This window comes from Pleurodeles waltl, chromosome 9 (assembly GCF_031143425.1).
Source record: "Pleurodeles waltl isolate 20211129_DDA chromosome 9, aPleWal1.hap1.20221129, whole genome shotgun sequence".
In the NCBI taxonomy this organism is placed as follows: domain Eukaryota; kingdom Metazoa; phylum Chordata; class Amphibia; order Caudata; family Salamandridae; genus Pleurodeles; species Pleurodeles waltl.
Window position 1 is genome coordinate 1,128,068,736 of NC_090448.1, and position 19,131 is coordinate 1,128,087,866.

Below are 19,131 nucleotides of genomic sequence, written 5' to 3' on the forward strand. Positions count from 1 at the left end.
AGTTCAGGTCGACCTCAATGGAGTGTGGGCCTGATATAGGGACCATGCTAGGCCTGCTGAACAAAGCATCCTAAATCCTGGTTGCAGAGCTTTGTAAGGTCCCACGTTGAGGACGTGTCGGGAAGCAGCAGTTTCAAGGAGCTTTGGGCTGCTATCTTTGTTCCTACATTGGATGACATTGCGCTGTGGTGGTTCCGACTAAATCCTCAGCAGGGCTGGTGAAGTGAGGTCGTCGTCAAGGATGCAGGCTTGCAGAACAAAGGCCTGTATCAGGGATGAGTCAGGCAGCGTCAGTTCCGGTGCAAGGTGTGAGGAAATGTCTCACGCTGCATCGGCTGTGCCCAGGAGACCACAGTTGAGTTGGCAGAACACCTTCAGGCCCACTTCCAAGGGTCCAGTGTGGCACCACTTGCAGGGAGAGACTTACAGCAGGACGAGTGAGGTGCTCAGGGCTCAAGGTGGTTGGAGCCTTTCTGTCTCCACGTCTCTTATCAGGAGGCCAGCCAACTAACCAGTGGAGTCACTCTGGTGGTACTGGGTTCAAGATGAAGGTCTAGTCCTTGGCACTCTGGCAGCAGAGTAGCAATCCTTCTTGTAGCAGAGCAGCACAGCAGTCCTTCTGAGTCTTCCACAGGTCCAGAGATGTACTAAACAGTTGGGTTTAACAGTCTAATATTTATACTTGGTGCCAGCTTTGAAGTAGGAGAAGGTTATAGAAGTTTCCACCCATGGGGTGTCCGGAATTTCCTGCCCTGTCCTGAGCTGCGGGCACAAAAGATTAGTGTCAAACTCTTTGTGAGTGTGCAGAGGCAGAGCCTTTCTGATGAGTAAGTGGGGTAGGTGACATCTCCCCTGATCAAGACAGAGATGGCCCAGTCTGCCCAAGATCTACACTTAACCATGAGACCCAAGATACACGGTCCAGGCAGCAAATGGTTGGAACAAGTATATGACAACTTTCTAGAAGTAGCATTTTCTGAATTGTGACATAAAATCAGACTTTACTCTTAAAGAGGGCTTTAAATTACAACTTTTTAGACATCAAAATCGAGAATTCCTACCTGCTCCCAGTTGGACATTATAACTTATTAGCAGAAATCACTGTAAACATTACTAGTGCAATGGTTACATAGATTGTCATATATGACTGTGTTTAGAAATAACCTCTTTTCATATGTACAAAGGGAATCCAACCGAATCACTTTATGTGACACAATTTTTAGAACACAGTATAACCCCATAATAGATACCGACCCGATCAGAAGTTAGCAGTTATTAAATGTAATAAGGAAACCCAAAGTTATACTATGAGAGGGGGCGGCCTTGCAGAGTAAAAAAAATAATGTAAGGGTTTTTCACAACCAGGATATGCAACACTAAAAAGTACGTCTAACCTTTTTTTTTTTTTTTTTAACAACAGATTTTAATATTTTTTTCCAAACATGAAAACAACACACATCAGCAGTCGTTAACAAGTGCAAAATTTTAAATACAATGCACCCTGCCCTATGGTTTGTTTAGAGCCTTCCCAAGAGGTGACATTTGTATAAAAAACAGAAGATTTAGGCCTGGCAAAAGGTTTAGTGTGGATGTGGCAGAGCACGTGACAGTGTGGAATGCAACAGTCTTTTGAATTACCTTATAGCATGATAAAAGGTTGAGGTTGTGTATGTAGGTGTGCATTATACACTCATTCAAAAGGTTTATTATACCAGGTCAAAGTGGAAGTTTAAAACTACGCACAGGCTGCAATGGCAGCCCTGAGACATGTTTTGAAAGGGCTACATTAGCGGGTGGTGCAGTAAATTCTGCAGGCCCACTAGTAGCATTTAATTTACAGGGCCTGGGTACATGTAGTATCACCGTACTAGGGACATACAAGTAAGGTAATGGTGCTAACTGGGTCTAAGCCCATGTTACCATGTATTAGGGAGTGAGCACAGGCACTTTAGGACTGGATAGCAGTGTTAAAGTGCACAAAGACTTAAGGCCAACAAGAACAAGACCAGCAAAATTGGAGGAATAGGCCAAAAGTTTGGAGGAAGACAACCCTAAAGCTGACAAGTCTAACAAGCTTAACTCGTCCTTGCTTTCAATGTCTGGTGGTCAATGTAATGTTTGTGAAGCTCTAGTGTATGAGAATCACTGTAAAGTACCAGGATTAAACAGAATCAAGCAGTTATCAGAACAGCAGATGGCAAAGTAGACCCAAAATATCTCAGGTCATGGAGATCCATTAAGGCCTAGTGAGGGCCTTGAAGCACCTCAGCAGGACATTTTGAAAACATGCCTGTACCCTGGGACAAGAACCCTCCCCCACGGAGGCAGCTGGGGAAAGATTTGTTTCTCCAGATAAGCACCGAAAGGATGATGTGGGCTTAGACACTTCAGGAGCTTCGAATGAACATCTGGTCCCCAGTCATCTCTAGCACCCGTCTGTAGAGGCAATAACCCACAAGAACCAAACCCGGTTCCAGCTAGGCCCAGCAGCTCAGACATGTTTGAACTTGAAGATCTGTACAACACTAGGTTATCACAGTGGTGCACTCCTTTCAAAGAAAGTGGCCCAATATTTGGCATATCGAATATACAAATCCCTTGACGAGGAGTTTGAGGAAAGTGTAGAGCTGAGTGCCCACACCCCTGGCTGGAGAGGAAGGTTGCTCTTGTTGTATAACCATTTAGTCTGTTAGGCACGTTGTTTTAGCAACTAGGCCTGCCGCTTGTTCCCTTTAGCACAGTTAAATTTTATCCTGTTTCATTTTTATTATTTTAGCATAGGCCACATTAGTGGTGCATTTTTACTTTCTTTATCTAGTTGTTCTTATTGTCTAGAAAAGCACTGCGTTTCTAGCAAGACATCCTTTTCACTTTGTGCTTTCCTCAAGGCTCCAGTGAGGTAGAGTTGCCAGCAAAGTTGTACACTGCGTTTCCAATATTCACAGACACATTCTTACGTGTGGGCATTGTCTCAGAACCCTAGCTGTTTTTATTATAAAAACACTTCTCTGTCCCATAAACGTTAGATGGAGATACCAGCCAGATGACCATAACTGCATGCTGATTGACTTTGCTACAGCTGCTTGTTAAGACTACCGGTTCCCTGACCTACATGGGGATGGTGTCTCTCTAGACAACAGGCTTCCTTGCTCAGGTATGGGGGTGATGTCTTCCCAGGGGGGAAACGTGAAGGGCGGATTAAGGCTTTTCACGCTGTGCTCTAACATAACTTAGGTAGGAAACACATATATTACGCATAGTGACAGTATGGTGGAACTTTTCTTGTTTCACTCTTCTTGTCACCATTTTGCTTCTAGCATGTTTTATCATCCTCATTATTGCAATTCATGCCATTTTATCTAAGACGCAGTTGTTTCAATAAATCTTATTGAACCATTCTATGCCTCTGTTTGTCTTTGCATGTGTGAGACTAATGAAACTGAGAGAAAAGAGTGAGATCTGATATACCACGATTTCCCTGAGAAGTCAATCTTGTCATGCGCTCAGTTGCCACAATCACCCCTGCTCTTAGGCAGAGGTGAGGCACTGCTAGTTAGCAGGAAAACCAGATTTGGCCAACAGTTGTCACATGGTGTGGGATTTGACTCAGTTCCCCACAATTCAGGTGATGCTGCCGTCCAAATCCAGCAGCCTCATTAGGATAATGAGAGCCCACATGACACTCTCACACCTGAGATCATGATAAAATGGCCACCTTTCAGTTTAAATTTGATACGAGACCTGAAGAAGCGTATTGCCAAGTCCTAGGGGGCCTACCAAGATATGCTTTGAGTGAGTATTAGTTCTCGTACCAAAATCCTAAGTACGGCACAACTGGCCAAGACCTCAGGGAAGCTGATCTCTCCAGAGAGCCTGTCCGACTGGGCCCAATGGGTTTCCTGGGCAATGCTAACTGCAACTGGTCAAAGGAGCACTAACGCTCTTTGCGCATAAAGGTGGACCTAAAAACAGGTAAGTGGGCAACTTCAGAGTCCAGTCCCATGGCTGATGGGCTTTTATTCGTGGATCCATTTCTAAAGGAACTGAGGAAGTTTGCCTTGGCTTTCTCAGCATTGAACAAGGTCTAAGTCTCCACTAAATGGATCTTTAGCCCTAAGGTTTCTGCTACAGTTGGTTGTAGATGGGGTACTTGACATGCTCTTCTCAGTTCCAGGACAGTTCTTCTCAGTTCAGAGGTTTCGTTTCCTTCAGAGGACAATGAAGCAGTGTTCACTGTAGTTTTAGAGAGGCCAGTAAAAATCCTGGAGGTCCCTTAGGTGACCCATATCTTCTTCCCATCTAAGATATAGGGAGGTTGGTAAGATTTTTGCTGGCCTGGGAAACTATTAAGGAGGGCACTGTACAGCTGCCCAAGGCAAGACCACGGCCCTCAACTGCTTCACTTCTCCCACAATTAGTCTTTGTTACTAGACAAGAAAATAGCAAGATTGATAACAAAGAGGACCATGGTTCGGTCTAGTTTTCACTCACGGGGGCTCTAGAGCAACCTTTACCTGGTCAAGAATAAACAGAAGGGATGTCGTCTGGTGATCAACCTTCGTAAATACAGCTGATTGGTCTACATACACTTCAAAGTGGAAGGCATTTGGCTCCCCTTGGATAAGTCTTCTTCAGCACTGTTCAGCTGGACATGAAAGACACTATCTGAAAGGATCCATCTATCCCCCTCATTGTCACTTTCTGCTGTTCTGCTGGCGAGAGCAAATTTTTTATTCTCCACTCTTCTGTTTGGTCTTTCACCAAGCTTCTCATACCAGTCGAAGAGTTCGTAAGGTCAAAAGGCCAACTTTGTCTCATAGACCAATCCCTGGAACGACTTTTGAATCACCTGAACCGGGCAGTGGACATTTTTTTTATTTTTTTTATTTTTTTACAAAACCTTAGTTTCATTATCAATAGGCAAAATTCCCCTCTGACACCCAGTCAGTCCATGTAGTTTCTAGGGTTCATTATCAACTCAGTGCAGGCATCTCTTCATCTTGCAAAGAAGAAAGTGGTCAGTATCCGAAAGGAGCAGAGAACCCTTCCTCTGCACACAATATCCTCGTGCAATCTGGCGAGAATAGGGGGTGTCCTGTCACGATCAGCTCAGGCAATTTTACCAGGCCCATTGCACTATTGCGATCTTCAGAGATTGAAGGGCATTCTCCCCTTGGCATACTCTAAACTGATCACTGTGTCTGCTTAAGGAAGGCTGGAAATCCAGTAATGGCTAGACCATATGGAGGCCTGGAACTGCAGAGCAATCTTTGAGTATGCACCAGATCTTGTCACTGAAATGGATGGCAGCCACTGGGGCAAAGGTGGACTATAAGGAGGTGTAGCTAAAGAGTGTCGCTGGATGCAGGAGGAGCTCAAGCTTTACGACGGTTGCTTGGAGCTTTTGGAATGTCACTTCATAGTGAAGTGTCTGGCAGTGTTAAGGGTGTCCTGGTGTGTCCTCCTTTGGATGGACAATATGTCACCAGTCAGATACACTGACCGCCGGGGCAGTACCAAGTCCAGGATGCTAGTGGAGTTAGCCAAGGATTTTTACATTCACATCTGGACAGCCTAATCTTAATGGTAGTGGGACATCTTTTAGGCGCCTCCAATGGGTTGCAGATTGGATGATGGATCCCAGGGTCTTCCAGGAACTGATGGTGTTTTAGGGCATCTGCGAGGTACATCTGTTTGATTCCCATTTCAAACACCAATTGGAAAGATATTACAGCTATCTTCTAGAGCCAGGACCTCTGGCACTGAACACCTTCTGTCAGGATTAGGGAGCATTGGACCAATTATGCCTTCACTCCCCTTGCCATGATCACGAGGATGGCAGCCAAATGTAGAGGCAGAGGGTGAATCTGGTGCTGGTAACACCCCTTTTGAGAGCTGTGTTCCTTTTGGAAATTTCCAATTATTGTTCTCCATTTTCTAGAATTCCTGAGGAACAGTCAAGGCACACCCTTGCAAAGCCTCTTGTTCATGGTCTGGGATGTTTTCAGGGGATGTTAGTCAACCTAAGGGATTTCGGAACAGGTTCAGGGCCTCATCTACAGGGCTTGGTCAGACAACCCCAATAAGCTGTACAGATCTGCTTGGAAGAGATGGGCTGGTTGTGGGGACAACATCTGTATCCTGGGGGAGCCGTACTTGTCCATATATTGAATTCCTGGACTGAGCAAGCTGCTATGGGGCTGGTCTACAGGGCTGACAATTCCTTCAGGCCCACCCTTTCCGCAGGACACCTCTCCTTTGAGGTGATACTGACTGGTGAACACCTTCTGGTTTGCAAATTCTTGAGTGGTATTCACCTTTCTGGTCTCCAGATACTCCTCATTCTGGGAGGTCAATGTGGTCTGTCCTGATTTTCTTTCCAGGAAGGAGATTTCAGTCAAGCTGGCTATGTTGTTGTGTCTCATCTGCTCTGAGAAGCATCTCTTTGGGAGAATGTTCTCCCTGGAGGGGGTCATTTTTAACTTAGCCAGATAGACCAAGTCAGATAATGGCACAGTCTCTTACCTGAAGCTTGATGACAGTCTGAAACTGTGTGTGGTTTGATGCCTTAAGTCCTATGAGAATGTGCCAGCAGAATTCTGCCCAGAGTTGACTAACTTTTCATTTCTATCCGAAAAGGCCCTTGGGGGAGTTTCTGCACCCACTATTGCCAAAAGGATAAGAGGGGCTATGTTGGAAGCAACTCATTCGACAAGAGGCACTATGGCATCTAAAGCCTTTGTTTTTGGAGGTAGGCTAGAAGAGATCATGAAAGCTGCAAACTGGTCCTGTGGAATCTACCTTTCTACCTCCACTGATTTTATTTTGCACCATTGGCAGGGACTGCTTCTCTGGTGGTAAGCTTTGAAGTAACATAATCCTCGGCTCCATTCCTGACACTGAATGAAAACGTCCTTGTACTCACGGCAAATGCTTCAATTCTATTAAGGAAACTGAGGCGAGGATTATCTCGCCGAGTCCTTATGGTATCAGAGGATGTCCCAAGAAGTGTTCCTTGTAAGGATTAAGTATCACAGTTATGTTTATTTGATATCGGATGGTGTTTAAGTTAACGTGTGTCAGTTCCTCATACAGTGATTTTTGCTGCTTAGTTTCAGAGCAGAAGCAAGAATTTGAGTGGACGGAGATCTGAGAAGTTCATCTGTTAGCATTTAGAATACAAGAAGGCCAAAGGAAGGAAAGGTTCTTATTGGGGTGTGGGTGCATGATGGAAGATTGTTAATGAGGTAGGCTGAGGCAAGACTCATAGGACTAGGAATTCTTTACCTATCATAAGTTTTTTGTAAAGTTATTTTCTGCAAATTAGTTTTGATTGAAGAAAAATAGTTTAAAGGGAACTGTTTATGCTGCTTGGATAAGGAATTATAGAGTTGGGAGCATAATCCTCGCCTCTGTGTTGTTAACTGAATTTAAACTTAAGTCATGAATAGTAGGACATTTTTCATTTCACTGGAGAAATCACAGCACAGTTTTAGTCTCTTAACCACAGTCTCCAGATCAAAGTGGAAACCCAGGCATGAAGGAGAAATCATAGGCCATATGCTCCATGACACTTCTAAGAGCTCACAGACAAATGAGCTAATCCGAGTCAAGAAAAAGAAGGATCACAGCTGAAGGCAGACATCAAACTCTAAAAACATCAGCTGTAACTGGAGACACAAGAAGCACTCTCTTCCCAGCACTGAAGCACTCCATCAACCTGTCAGATTCAACAGATTCTTCAGGAAATACTTCGAAGATACTGTACCATCAGACATCATCACCCTGATACACACCCACAATATAACAAAGTGATAACACTTCAACACCCTCAAAGAAAGGCATGGTGAAGACTATCACTCCTTGGAAGACATCAAACAGTGAAAACAATGTGCACAACTGGAAGAGGCTGAACTTCCTAATTCAAGCACTAGATGTAAGGCAATGGCAGAGTCTGAGTGGTTCTATTTAGTACATTTGTAATGCGCTTAGGAGTTTAGCTGAACAGCACTCAATGCAGCACGTCCTTAACCTAACGTTATCTAAGCAAATCAATGTAGGACACCAGATACAAATATTCTTTCCCAACTACTCACCAAGACTAAACATTATTTGGTATGTTGGCAGTGTTTATTTATATACAGTTTGAGCTGTACGGTTCAATATTCAATACAATACTAATACTTCAATATTTATTCCATAGTCATTTCTGAAGTGTTGTGTGGACATATTTATGAAACTGCATTAGCGCTCATATGGCACACACTATTGTTAAATCTTAAAAACATACAAACCTATAGTTTTCAAAGGGGAAACAACTAAAATTGCAGAGATAACCACGACACCATTGCTTGACGTGTTTGATGCATTAACAATTAAATAATCAATTAATATATCCAAATGATCTTTGTTTTAGTCTTTTTCTCTTCTGACCAACAGCATACCAAGAAGATTTGGGCAAAAGATTTTCGTCCTTGGCTATTGTGAATATCAGTTAAACATATAGGAGTAATAAAGGAAAACTCCTAAGTAAAGGAAGTGGTGGGTTAGCTAAGATATTTTAGAGTCAAATGAGCTCTGATGAAAAAGAAGAATCATACACTTTATTCTGGGGTACATTGGAAGAAAAACCCTAATCAACTGTACTTGAACGAAACTGGATGGAATTCAGAACATTACATTTCACAATTCTTGAAAACACAACTTCTAGATTGCAAAAGTCTAGATCTTCCTCCATGAAAAAGACACAAATCAGAAAGAATATCAAACGAAAAGAAAATTACGGTCACCATTTGCGATATCATGACATAAGATCTTTATTGATCCCTATAAGCTTAATGAATACTCACCTCTGGTGTGACATCACGTGGTGCAAACCCCGTTCCCCCTGTTGTTAAAATCAGGTTCAGTTCTTTTTCATCACACCAGTCTACTAATGTTTCCTGAAAGATAAAAGCAGACGTTCAGGCAAGGCTTTACACTAACTGGCATCCATTAGCAACTTCTTGGCTAGTCTAACACAGATTTCTAAAATATCTGTAACACCATGGTGCATGAATGCCTTAGACTGCTGTGGAAAGTGAAGTGTTTAAAAAACAAGCCTTCTCTATACACCCCATCCCAATTATGGCTATTAAATCTTTTGAATTAAACAAAAAATGAAAATTTAGAATTGCTGAGAACACATTTATTCAGTTTAGGGTTGCACCACTTAACTTGTTCCTCCTCACTCCAATTTGTTAATTTAAGAAACCCTTTAATAAAAGGAGGAGGCAAGGACATATATTCCAATGTCTTGTTTACATACAACTGGTCTGAAAAAAACTGAACATAGTGTAAACAACAGAGAAAGCAGGAGAAACAATCAATCTCTTCAATAAATGGGTCAAGTTCTCCTTCATTTAACCAGTTATCGTTTTAGTAAAAAAAAGAAAACACGCTTCTTAACTAAAACAATGTGTTTCTGCTTGATCGTGGCACTCTGACTGTCTCCCGCCCCCGCCCAGTCGCTGACAGCCGAACAGTTCCTTTCCCCAAGACAAATATTACATAGATATGAAAAGCAATGACATGACAACGCTTTTTGAAATGTTTTCACAAGCTGTTGATTTGACTACAATATCGTACTTTGGCTTTGCATTCCATCAACCAAATCACCGGAGTTTCTCATAGCCTCAAAATTATTATTGCAGACCCATACGACAAACCGTGTAGAGTATTCATTAAAGGTAACCTTTTCAAGGTTGTAAACACATTTACTGTACCAACTAAGTTCAGATCTGTGCTTTGTACACAGTTTGTGTTACAAACGGATGGTGGCAATGCTTCATGAGATTGGCTCTAAAAGATTAACTCTCAATTCTATATTGCATGCAGTAGTTTAGTTCGCAACATGACATAGGAAGAAAGATCATGTTAGGACTATTGCTTGCTGGAGAAAGTGGCCTGACATTGTTTTTAGCACCTCATTCGACCAGAGGCGCTATGGCATCAAAAGCCTTTATTTTGGGAGGTAGGCTAGAAGAGGTCATGAAAGCTGCCCACTGGTCTGTGGAATCTACCTTTCTACCTTCACTGATTTTATTTTACACCATTGGGAGGAATTGCTTCTCTGGTGGTAAGCTTTAAACTAACATAATCCTCACCTCCATTCACGACATTGATTGAAAATGTCCTTGTATTCACGGCAAATGCTTCAATTGTAATAACAAGACAAAGTATTCATTAAAGCTAACCTTTTCAAGGATGTAAAAACATTTACTGTACCAACTAAATTCAGAGCTGTGATTTGTACACTGTGTGAGAAACGGATGGTGGCAATGCTTCATAAGATTGGCTTTAAAAGATCAACTCTTAATTCTATATTGCATGCAGTAGTTTAGTTCGTAACATGACATAGGAAGAAAGATCATGGTAGGACTATTGCTTGCTGTGATAAAGTGGAGTATTAATTGGGGTGGATGGTAGTCCATCACAAGTAATAATGTCACTATTCTTGTGGTTTCAGTAATTTAAACCTGAGCTCAACTCATAGTAGCTACGGCACAGAGCAGGCAGGCCTAATTTAAGAACATGCACAAAGCATTTACAAGTATCAAAACTATTAAAAAGTCGAAAACACAACAAAATAAAAATTCGAATTTATTTAAAAAAAAAAAGAGAATACTTTAATGAACAAAAAGACACCAAAAGAAGAACCAGAGATATACAGTATATTTTTTAAGTTTGAATTAAATTTTGATGCCACAAAGCACCAACCGCGTGCAACTGGTCAGGTTATACAGGGACAAGGGTATAGTTTGAAGCTGACCACTATTGAGGGCAGGTCAGATAAGAGGTCCAGATAGGTCCCATTCAAAGAGCTACCATTGGAGTTTACATTTTTTATGGAGAAAAGGCAGTTAATGACAAGTTGTCAGAGGGGCAAGCTGCAAGCTAGATCCAAGTCAAGGTTCAATAACAGCCAGTTCCTGAAGAGTGGGGTCCTGGGGCAGTCGTCAACGAAGGCGAGAAAGCTCCAAGTGGGCAAAGTCTGGCATCCAGGCTCAGGAATGTTTCGACGTTGATGGGCTTCACTCCTGGTGTAGCCCTCTACTTTTAGAATTAGAAAAGTTTCTCAAAGTCAGATCTCCTTCAGCTGGGCAGACCACTAAGTTGGATCAGATCAGTGTATCAATGTGAACAGCGGTGCCGGACTCCCACAAGGTCTTCAAAGAAAAGGTTTCTAAACCCCACTCCCTTTGAGTTCACTTCTTTGTCCTGGTTACAAATGGGAGCAGATCCAGCCCTCCAGATCCAGGGTTCTCGTCACAACAGCAGTTGAAGTCTTCCACAAATCCAGCAGAATTCTGAAGAGGGTACTGGTGGTACCAAATTAATAGTGCGGTTTTGGGGGGAAGGTCTGCTCCCACTGGGACTGGTTAAGATTGACTAGAAGGATAATGGAGGGGGCAGACCCAACTGTGAGCTAAATCTGCCTGACCAGCCAGACATCCTTTGATGTTAATTAAGTTCCGGGGCACAGCCTAGATGGGCATCTTGATAGGAGGTCAACGCCTCTCACTTTGTCTTCGCTGTGGTAGCCACTCCACAACTAATCGAGGTGCAATTCAGCTCTAGGGTGACACTGTACATTGGCAGAAAGGCACATTTGGCTCAGGCAGGAAAATTACAAATTTCTATATGTGTCACTTTCAAAATAGTAATCTAAAAACCAACTTAACCATGAAGGTGGGTTTTCAATTACTAATAAAATGAGCCCTTGAATCATTTTCCTAGCTACTCCTAAACTGATGTTAGGCATCATAGGGTGCTATATTCACTGGTGGTTGGTAGACTGAGTAGGCAAAGTAGTTTGACTAGAGTATAATGCAGCAAGTACGCCTGAGGTGAAAGAGGAGGAATGAATGGAGTTCTCTCACCTAGATGCAAACTGTGCATTTTACAGAACACATTTTGAGAAAACCTACTACAATTTTGTTTAAAAAAAGGGGTGCAAATGGTACCCTCCTGCACTCATCATGCTGCACACACAGACCTAAGACTCACCTGCATTCCCACAGAGAGACAGCCCTCTGCACTTACTCAGGCACCCAGTTCACCCTACACTGCTTTACCTTGAAACCAATTCAACCATTTCTGCCAAACGTACCAGTGGCTACCAATGGACTGCCTCTGAGTCCAGCTGCCAACATTGAAATGCCAGTCAAACTCAACTTTTGGTTTGCCCCAATGGATGGCTCCGGACTTCAAAATAAAGTTCCTGAGCCCAAAGGGTGAAGGCACCAAAGTATCAGCGAGGGACCTTCCTTGGGCATGAATTTTGAATTGCTCCCACTGTGAGCTTTCCCACCAAAAGTTAACCACTTAATCTGGACTTTGTCTGATGGTTATAAGGCCTTGTGGAATCCATCCTGGCCAGAGTTTACTACCTCTCCTTCCAGAGGTTTTTCAATTCCCATTTCAGACACTTAGGGCCTGATTTAGAGTTTGGCAGAGGGGTTACTCCATCACAAACCTGACAGATATCCTGTGTGATGTATTACAAGTTCCACAGGCTACCATTGAATTGAATTGTAATACGGTGGACGGGATATCCATCACATTTGTGACAGAGTAACCCCTCTGCCAAAATCTAAATCAATCCCTAAGTCAGAAGATGAAACTCCCCACTGGACCGAACCTGGCCTGACCCATGCTCCGTCATGATCAGTCTTAACTTTTGACTTTGTCTTGGTCTAGCGCAGCCAGGTACACGCGGCTGGAACTTTCAGCTTTTTGGTACTAGAAACAGCTAATACTATATAAATCATCCCTCTGGTTTCCTAAATCCGACTTTTGTCATTTTGGTGCCTATTTGCTCATGAAAACTTTTTTTATTTCTAAGAGTAATGTAGGTTTTTATGCAGGAGTTTTATTACCTTTGAAACTTTTAACTGTTTTTGTATTGATAAATGCTTCACACATTTCTCCTAAGTTAAGCCTGTCTGCTCTGTGCTACAGCTACCAATGGTCAGGCTCAGATTTACATTATTGAGATCTATCGGGACCTAGAGTCAAGAATAGTGCCATTATTACTTGAGGAGAACTACCATCCACTTCAACACATATTCCACTTTCTCACAGGTAAATGGCCACAAAAGTGAGCAAGAATATAACAAATGGTCTTAAAAATGAACTGTTGCCAGGGAAAGAGATTGATTTAGCAGCAAAATATAATTTTGCCTCAGGTCCTAAAAATCCTAGCATTGAAGCAGATTGCATGGCTGGAGATCTCTACAGTTAAGAGACCCCAAAGGACAATTCAGATACCCCCCTCAGTTGGATCTCCATTCTCAAATGTGTTGTTTGGCCTCTATTTGGCTGCCTCTGGCTACTTTAAGACCTGCATGGTACATGAAAATGTTCTCTTAAAATTTCTCTTTTGATTTCAACTTTTTGTTTATTAATATGCCTTCTAGATCTGTTGCCCAGGAAGCCAAAAATCAAATTAGTCTTTTTAAATGTGTTCTCTAGCTTGATTGTTAACTCAGACTTAAAGTCAGGTAAGACATTAGCCTAGAATAGTTTACATGTTTAATAATTTTCTCACATAAACTGTTATTTGAAATCATTTGTGCACCACATGCACGTCATAAGTGATGTAAAATGTGAGGTTATAAGTAGTACATGGGGGCGCAAGTAAGAATTAGCTCTACTAACTATAATTGGGGGATTTCTGTGTTTTTTATTTTAGTTCAGAACTTTAATGTTGCCACTGACATACCCATCTAACTATAACATTACTTTAACCTTTGCTTTTTAATTGAATTTCTAGTTTTTTAACGTAAAGTAATATATTATACGAGCGGGGGAGAACATGGCGGGCTACGGAGGTCACGTAGCGCGCTAGGGCGCTTCCTGTTCCGGTTCCTGGGGGCGTGGCAGGTCGCGGTGGCCGAGCGGGCTGCGGCTGCAAGCACACGGATGTGCGCGCCGCAATTAGTGAGACCCGAGGCAGTCTGGAGGACAGCGGGGGCTGTCTGGTGGCACCGGGCCGCGCTGGAGCTGCGCCGGACCTGTAAAAGCGTGGCGCGAATTCCCCTTCGGGGGAATAGCGGCAGCGGTAGCTGCAGAACGGGCGGAGCAGCAACCGAGAAGTTGCGGCTGGGAGAGCAACCCAAAGAGAATCCAGAGAAGGGAGCCAAGAAGAAAACAGTGAGGCAGCGTGGGGGGGGGGGGAAGGGGGACGTCTTCCCTGCTCCCCCGCTTCCCTTAACAAGAGTGGAGGGGACGGTCCAGTCTCCCCAGGACAATTTGGTTGCGATTACAGAGGAGAAGGGGGACAAGGGAGGATCAGCAAAAAAAAAAATCCTGAGACCTAAATCTGGGGAAGGAGGCAGGAGTGCGGGGAGGAAAGCGGGAGAGAGCAAGCTTAAGGGTAGAGATAAGTTGACGCCCTCTCTAAGGTCTTTTTTTAAAGTGAGACCTGAGGTAGTTACACTCACCCCTGGGCAGGTTAGAGTTGCAATGGAGGTTACCACCAGGCAGGTGGAAAATGGTACGGGTGAGGGCAGGGAGGGGACGAGGTTCCCCCCGCCACGGCCAGGAGAAGAACAGACGGCCCCAGTACTAGTTCAGACTCCAAACGATAACCCTTCAGAGGTTCAAGACTTCGCACCTAAGTTGGCAGTGCTGGAGCCCCCTCAAGCTGCCTCGGTGATCTCCCCTTTACCAAGTTCCTCGTTGGAGGCGTTAATCTTGTCCATTTCTGAGGATGTAAAAAAGGGCTTTGCGAACTCAGAAGTAAATCAGGGGGAGATAAGAGAGGTTTGTGCTAATTTAGAAAAAAAAATTGATGGCGTAATGGAAAGAACGCAGGCCCTGGAAGAAGCGATGGGGGGTATGAAGGAGGAGCTGGTACAGCATAAGGGCGAGATCGATACATTGAAGAGGAGCGAACAGGCTCTAAAAAACAGGGTGGAGCAGATGGAAAACTATTCAAGAAGAAATAATCTAAAACTGCTGAAAGTGCCGGAAGGTGCGGAAGGGAGCGATCTTAAAGCCTTTGTAGTATCACTAATCAAATCAGCGGTGGATCTGGAGGAGACCGAGGATGAAATCGGGAAGGATATTCAGAGAATCCATCGAGACCCCTTTAAGCTACGAACAAACAGTAGTAGACCTCGGAAAATTTTGATAAACTTTTTGTCGTACCAGATGAAGGAAAAGATTTTATCTAGAGCATTGAAACAGAAGTCCTTAAGAGTGAAGGATATTGTGTTTGAGATTAGATCTGACCTATCCAGGGTGACTATGGATAGGCAGTGGGAACTGGAGAAACAGTTGGAGATTTTCAAATCTTTGGGGGTCTCGGTCCAGCTGAAATTTCCAGCCTTCCTTAGGGTCATGTATAACAACAAAATGTATAACATCAGAGACATTAGTGAAGCGGATGAATTATTGGTTGTGGTCAAAAATGCGCAATCTACTGAATAAGGCTGCGTGTAATGTGCAATGATGAAATTCTCCCAGGAACCTGGGGGCGCTCTAAAAGTTGGATCATTATGGTCCTTAGTTGGGGGGGCTTTCTCCAAGGGGGGGCGGGAAGGGGGCGGGGAGGGGGAGGTTTAAGGTTGGTGAGGGGGGTTGGAAGAAAGTAAAACGTAGTGCCTCGTTCAGCCCGGCTATCTGTTACCTAAGATTGATAAATGGTTAGCAGGGAGGGAAGCCAGAGGGTGCAGAATATACCTTTACAAATTCTTTCATGGAATGTCAATGGCTTAAGGGTGCGAGGAAGAAGGGAATGAATATTACAGTATCTGCAGGATTCTACGGCACAAATTTTAGTTTTGCAGGAAACGCATCTCACAAAGGTGGAGTGTACTAACATAATACAAAAACTAAGATGGGTTCGAACATTTGCATGTACAGAACACAACTATCATAATAAAGGGGTGGCAATTTTAGTTAAACATGCACAGCGGGGGGGGCAATCTTGGAGTCTAGATCAGATTTAGCAGGGCGATGGGTGATAGCTAAAATACAATTTTGGGGTCGGAATCTGGTCTAAGCAGGCTACTATGGGCCCAACTGCGTTGATATAGAACCCTTAAAGCAGCTTTTTTTCTCAGCTTCTGGAATTTTCGGACCCGGTGATTTTAATGGGTGACTTCAATGTGGTATTAGACAATGAGCTGGATAGGCATAACTGTAAATCACGAGGTACACCTAAGTCGCAACAGTATTTAAGGAGAATGATGAAGGAATTTGGTTTGGGCGATATTTGGAGGCAAAGGGCAGGGAATAGCAGGGACTTTTCTTTTTTTAATGAGAAATATAGACATGCGTCGCGAATTGATTATTTTCTATTAGATATGCGTTTGAGAGAGGAGGTGAAGAATATTGCGTATCTGCCCTCGTATTTATCAGATCACTCTGCGGTGGTGTTAAATATGTGCTTTCGTCAGACAAGTTGTAGTGATCGGTGGACGATTGATCGGACACTGTTATTAGATCAGGAGGTGCTGCTAAAGCTGCGTAAGGAAGCCGATTTCTTTTTTAGTGTAAACTTGGGCTCCGCTCCTTTATCTGTAGTATGGGACACGTTTAAAGCGGTCATCCATGGGGAGTTAAGGAGTTGTTCCATCCAGAAACATAAACGGCAGAAAGAAGAGATTTATGCGCTGGAGCAGGAAATGCGAAAATATAAAGCTAAAATAATTGAAGCAGGGGAGACGGAGGCTTTGAGGGCCAGCTGGGATGGGTTGAGAAGCCAGTTGGAAAAGATACTACAGGGAAGAATTCAAAGCAAATGGGAAGCAAGCAAACTGGCCCATTTCGAATACGGGGAAAATGCAGGGAAGTTGTTAGCCTGGAAAGGCAAAGCTGATCGTGTTAGGAACTACATTAAGGAGGTTGAAGTGGAGCATTCAGGTGAAAAAAGAACAGATGAGGCGGCAATACAATCGGCCTTTCGAAAAAAAAATTCACAACTGTATTCGGAAAGGCTAGAGGTGGATGAAGGTATGGTAACGGATTGGATGGGGGCTGATAGATCTTTAGGTTTATCGTTGCAGGAGAAGGAAGCATTGAACGCCCCAATAACGGCTGAGGAAATTAGGAGAATCCTGACTAGTAGTAAGTCGGGAACGGCACCAGGCCCGGATGGTATTCTAGTGGAAGTTTATAAGGTATTAGGGGACTCAGTTATCCCAGTATTGACAGAATTGTTTGGAGGGATCCTGGAATTTGGCAATGATATTCCTCTTTCATGGAATGAAGCGGTGATCTCCTTAATTTTGAAACCGGATAAAAATCCAGCAAAGTGTGCCTCATACAGGCCTATATCATTGCTGAACAGCGATTATAAACTGCTAGCTAAGCTTCTAGCGGATAGGTTGAGTAGGACAGCGAACAATCTAGTGCACCCCGATCAAAAAGGCTTTTCTAAAGGCAGATATTTGCATGAATTAACTTTCGAACTGATCGGGGCAATAGATATGGCCACAACGTTTGGGTCGCCTTTGGCAGTTATTATTTTAGACGCAATGAAGGCTTTCGACCAAGTTAATTGGAATTTTTTGTAATCGGTTTTGAGGCGGGCCAATTTAGGCTCCAAGTTTTGTGGGGTAATTGATCGGATTTATACATCCCCTTGTGCTAAGATTTTGGTGAACGGTAAACTTACGGGCCCTATTACTATTTCAAGAGGTACGAGGCAGGGCTGCCCCCTGTCACCGGTACTGTTCAATCTGTATATTGAGCCATTTGCTAGAAAAATCAGACAAAACCCTCTTATCTCGCCCTTCTGCTGCAATGGCTGGGAAAAGAAAATGTCTTTATATGCAGACGATCTACTATTATATACTAACAACCTGCCCCTCGCCTTTAACACAATCAAAGATCTGGCTGAACAATTTGGAAGGATATCAGGGTACCGGATTAATGTGGGGAAAACAGAAACTATGCAGTGGAATATGGAAGTAGGGTCAATAACAAATAAGCAGGAAATACGGTACCTGGGTATCTTAGTGACCCAAAATTTGAAGGACTTAGCGGAAAGGAATGCTCGAAAGTTATTAGCAGAATGTAAAATTATGCTACAAAAATGGGCATGTCTCCCTTTGACGATTCTTGGGAGGATAAATCTAGTTAAGATGTTTATTCTGCCCAAATGGAACTTTGTGTTTTCAGCTATACCCTTGGCAATTCACAAGGGACACCTACATAAAATGCAACAAGCGATAAGTAGTTTCATCTGGAACTCAAAGGGGCCGAGGATATCATGGAAAAAGCTACGCAGAAGGAGGGAAAAAGGAGGACTGGCTCTCCCTGATTTGACATATTATGCGTGGGCTTTCTTGTTTAAAAACTCAAGGATGCTGTTTATATCCCCAGACGGTTCAGCAGTGAGCAGAATGTACAAGGCTATGCTGTTGTCTGAAAAAGAGGGCTTACAGTCTTTTCTATTTAAATTCGGTGACCCTAAATTCTTCAAAAAAGTTAAACTAAAAGTGCTGCAAGGAATGGCAAGGAGTTGGTACCAGTTGAGGCGGCAGTTAGGTGTACATTATTATAGCTATTAGGCCCCTATCTGGGATTCCCCGGGCACCCCAGAATGCTGTCAGGATATCCTCGCATTACCACTTAAAAGGGCAGGTGTGGAAAGGTGGGGGGAGATTGCGCAAGATGGTACTTTATGCCTTTGGGATGAATTGGTAAGAATAACGGACGGTTCTCTGTCCAGGTTAAAATATTTACAGATAAGACAGTGGGAAAAAGAAACTAAGGGGGGATTGGGAGTGGGAAATGCTCTGGAGGACTCTTTTTTAGACCTGGCACTCTCGGCTTCGGGGAAGAGGGTGGCGGTTTGGTACTGGGAAATATTAGAAACTTTGGATGGGAACTTTGACCTACCAAGCAAGTTATGGGGCAAGGTGATGTTAGGCGACAAGATTGGGTTACGGTGGAAGAAGTCGTATACGACATTGTATGAAGTAGTGAAGCCGGCCCCATTAAGGAAAAACCATCTTTATACTCTACATAGAGCATACATATCTCCGGCAAAACTGTTCAAATTTAAGAAGGGGGAGGTGATTAAGTGTCCGAAATGTGGCGGGCTAGGAGCAACGGATATACACATGTTCTGGG

The 19,131-nt window shown here is 43.4% G+C and overlaps 1 protein-coding gene across 14 annotated transcripts in view; it reads right to left on the minus strand.

Annotated features, from left to right (window-relative positions):
• Positions 1–19,131, minus strand: part of GPHN (gephyrin) — a 1,323,901-nt gene that overhangs the window by 615,766 nt on the left and 689,004 nt on the right. For all 14 annotated transcript variants that reach the window (XM_069208894.1, XM_069208895.1, XM_069208892.1 and 11 more), the window contains exon 4: positions 8,850–8,942. In XM_069208894.1, coding sequence (XP_069064995.1) covers positions 8,850–8,942 — 93 coding nt within the window. The remainder of the gene's footprint in view (positions 1–8,849; positions 8,943–19,131) is intronic.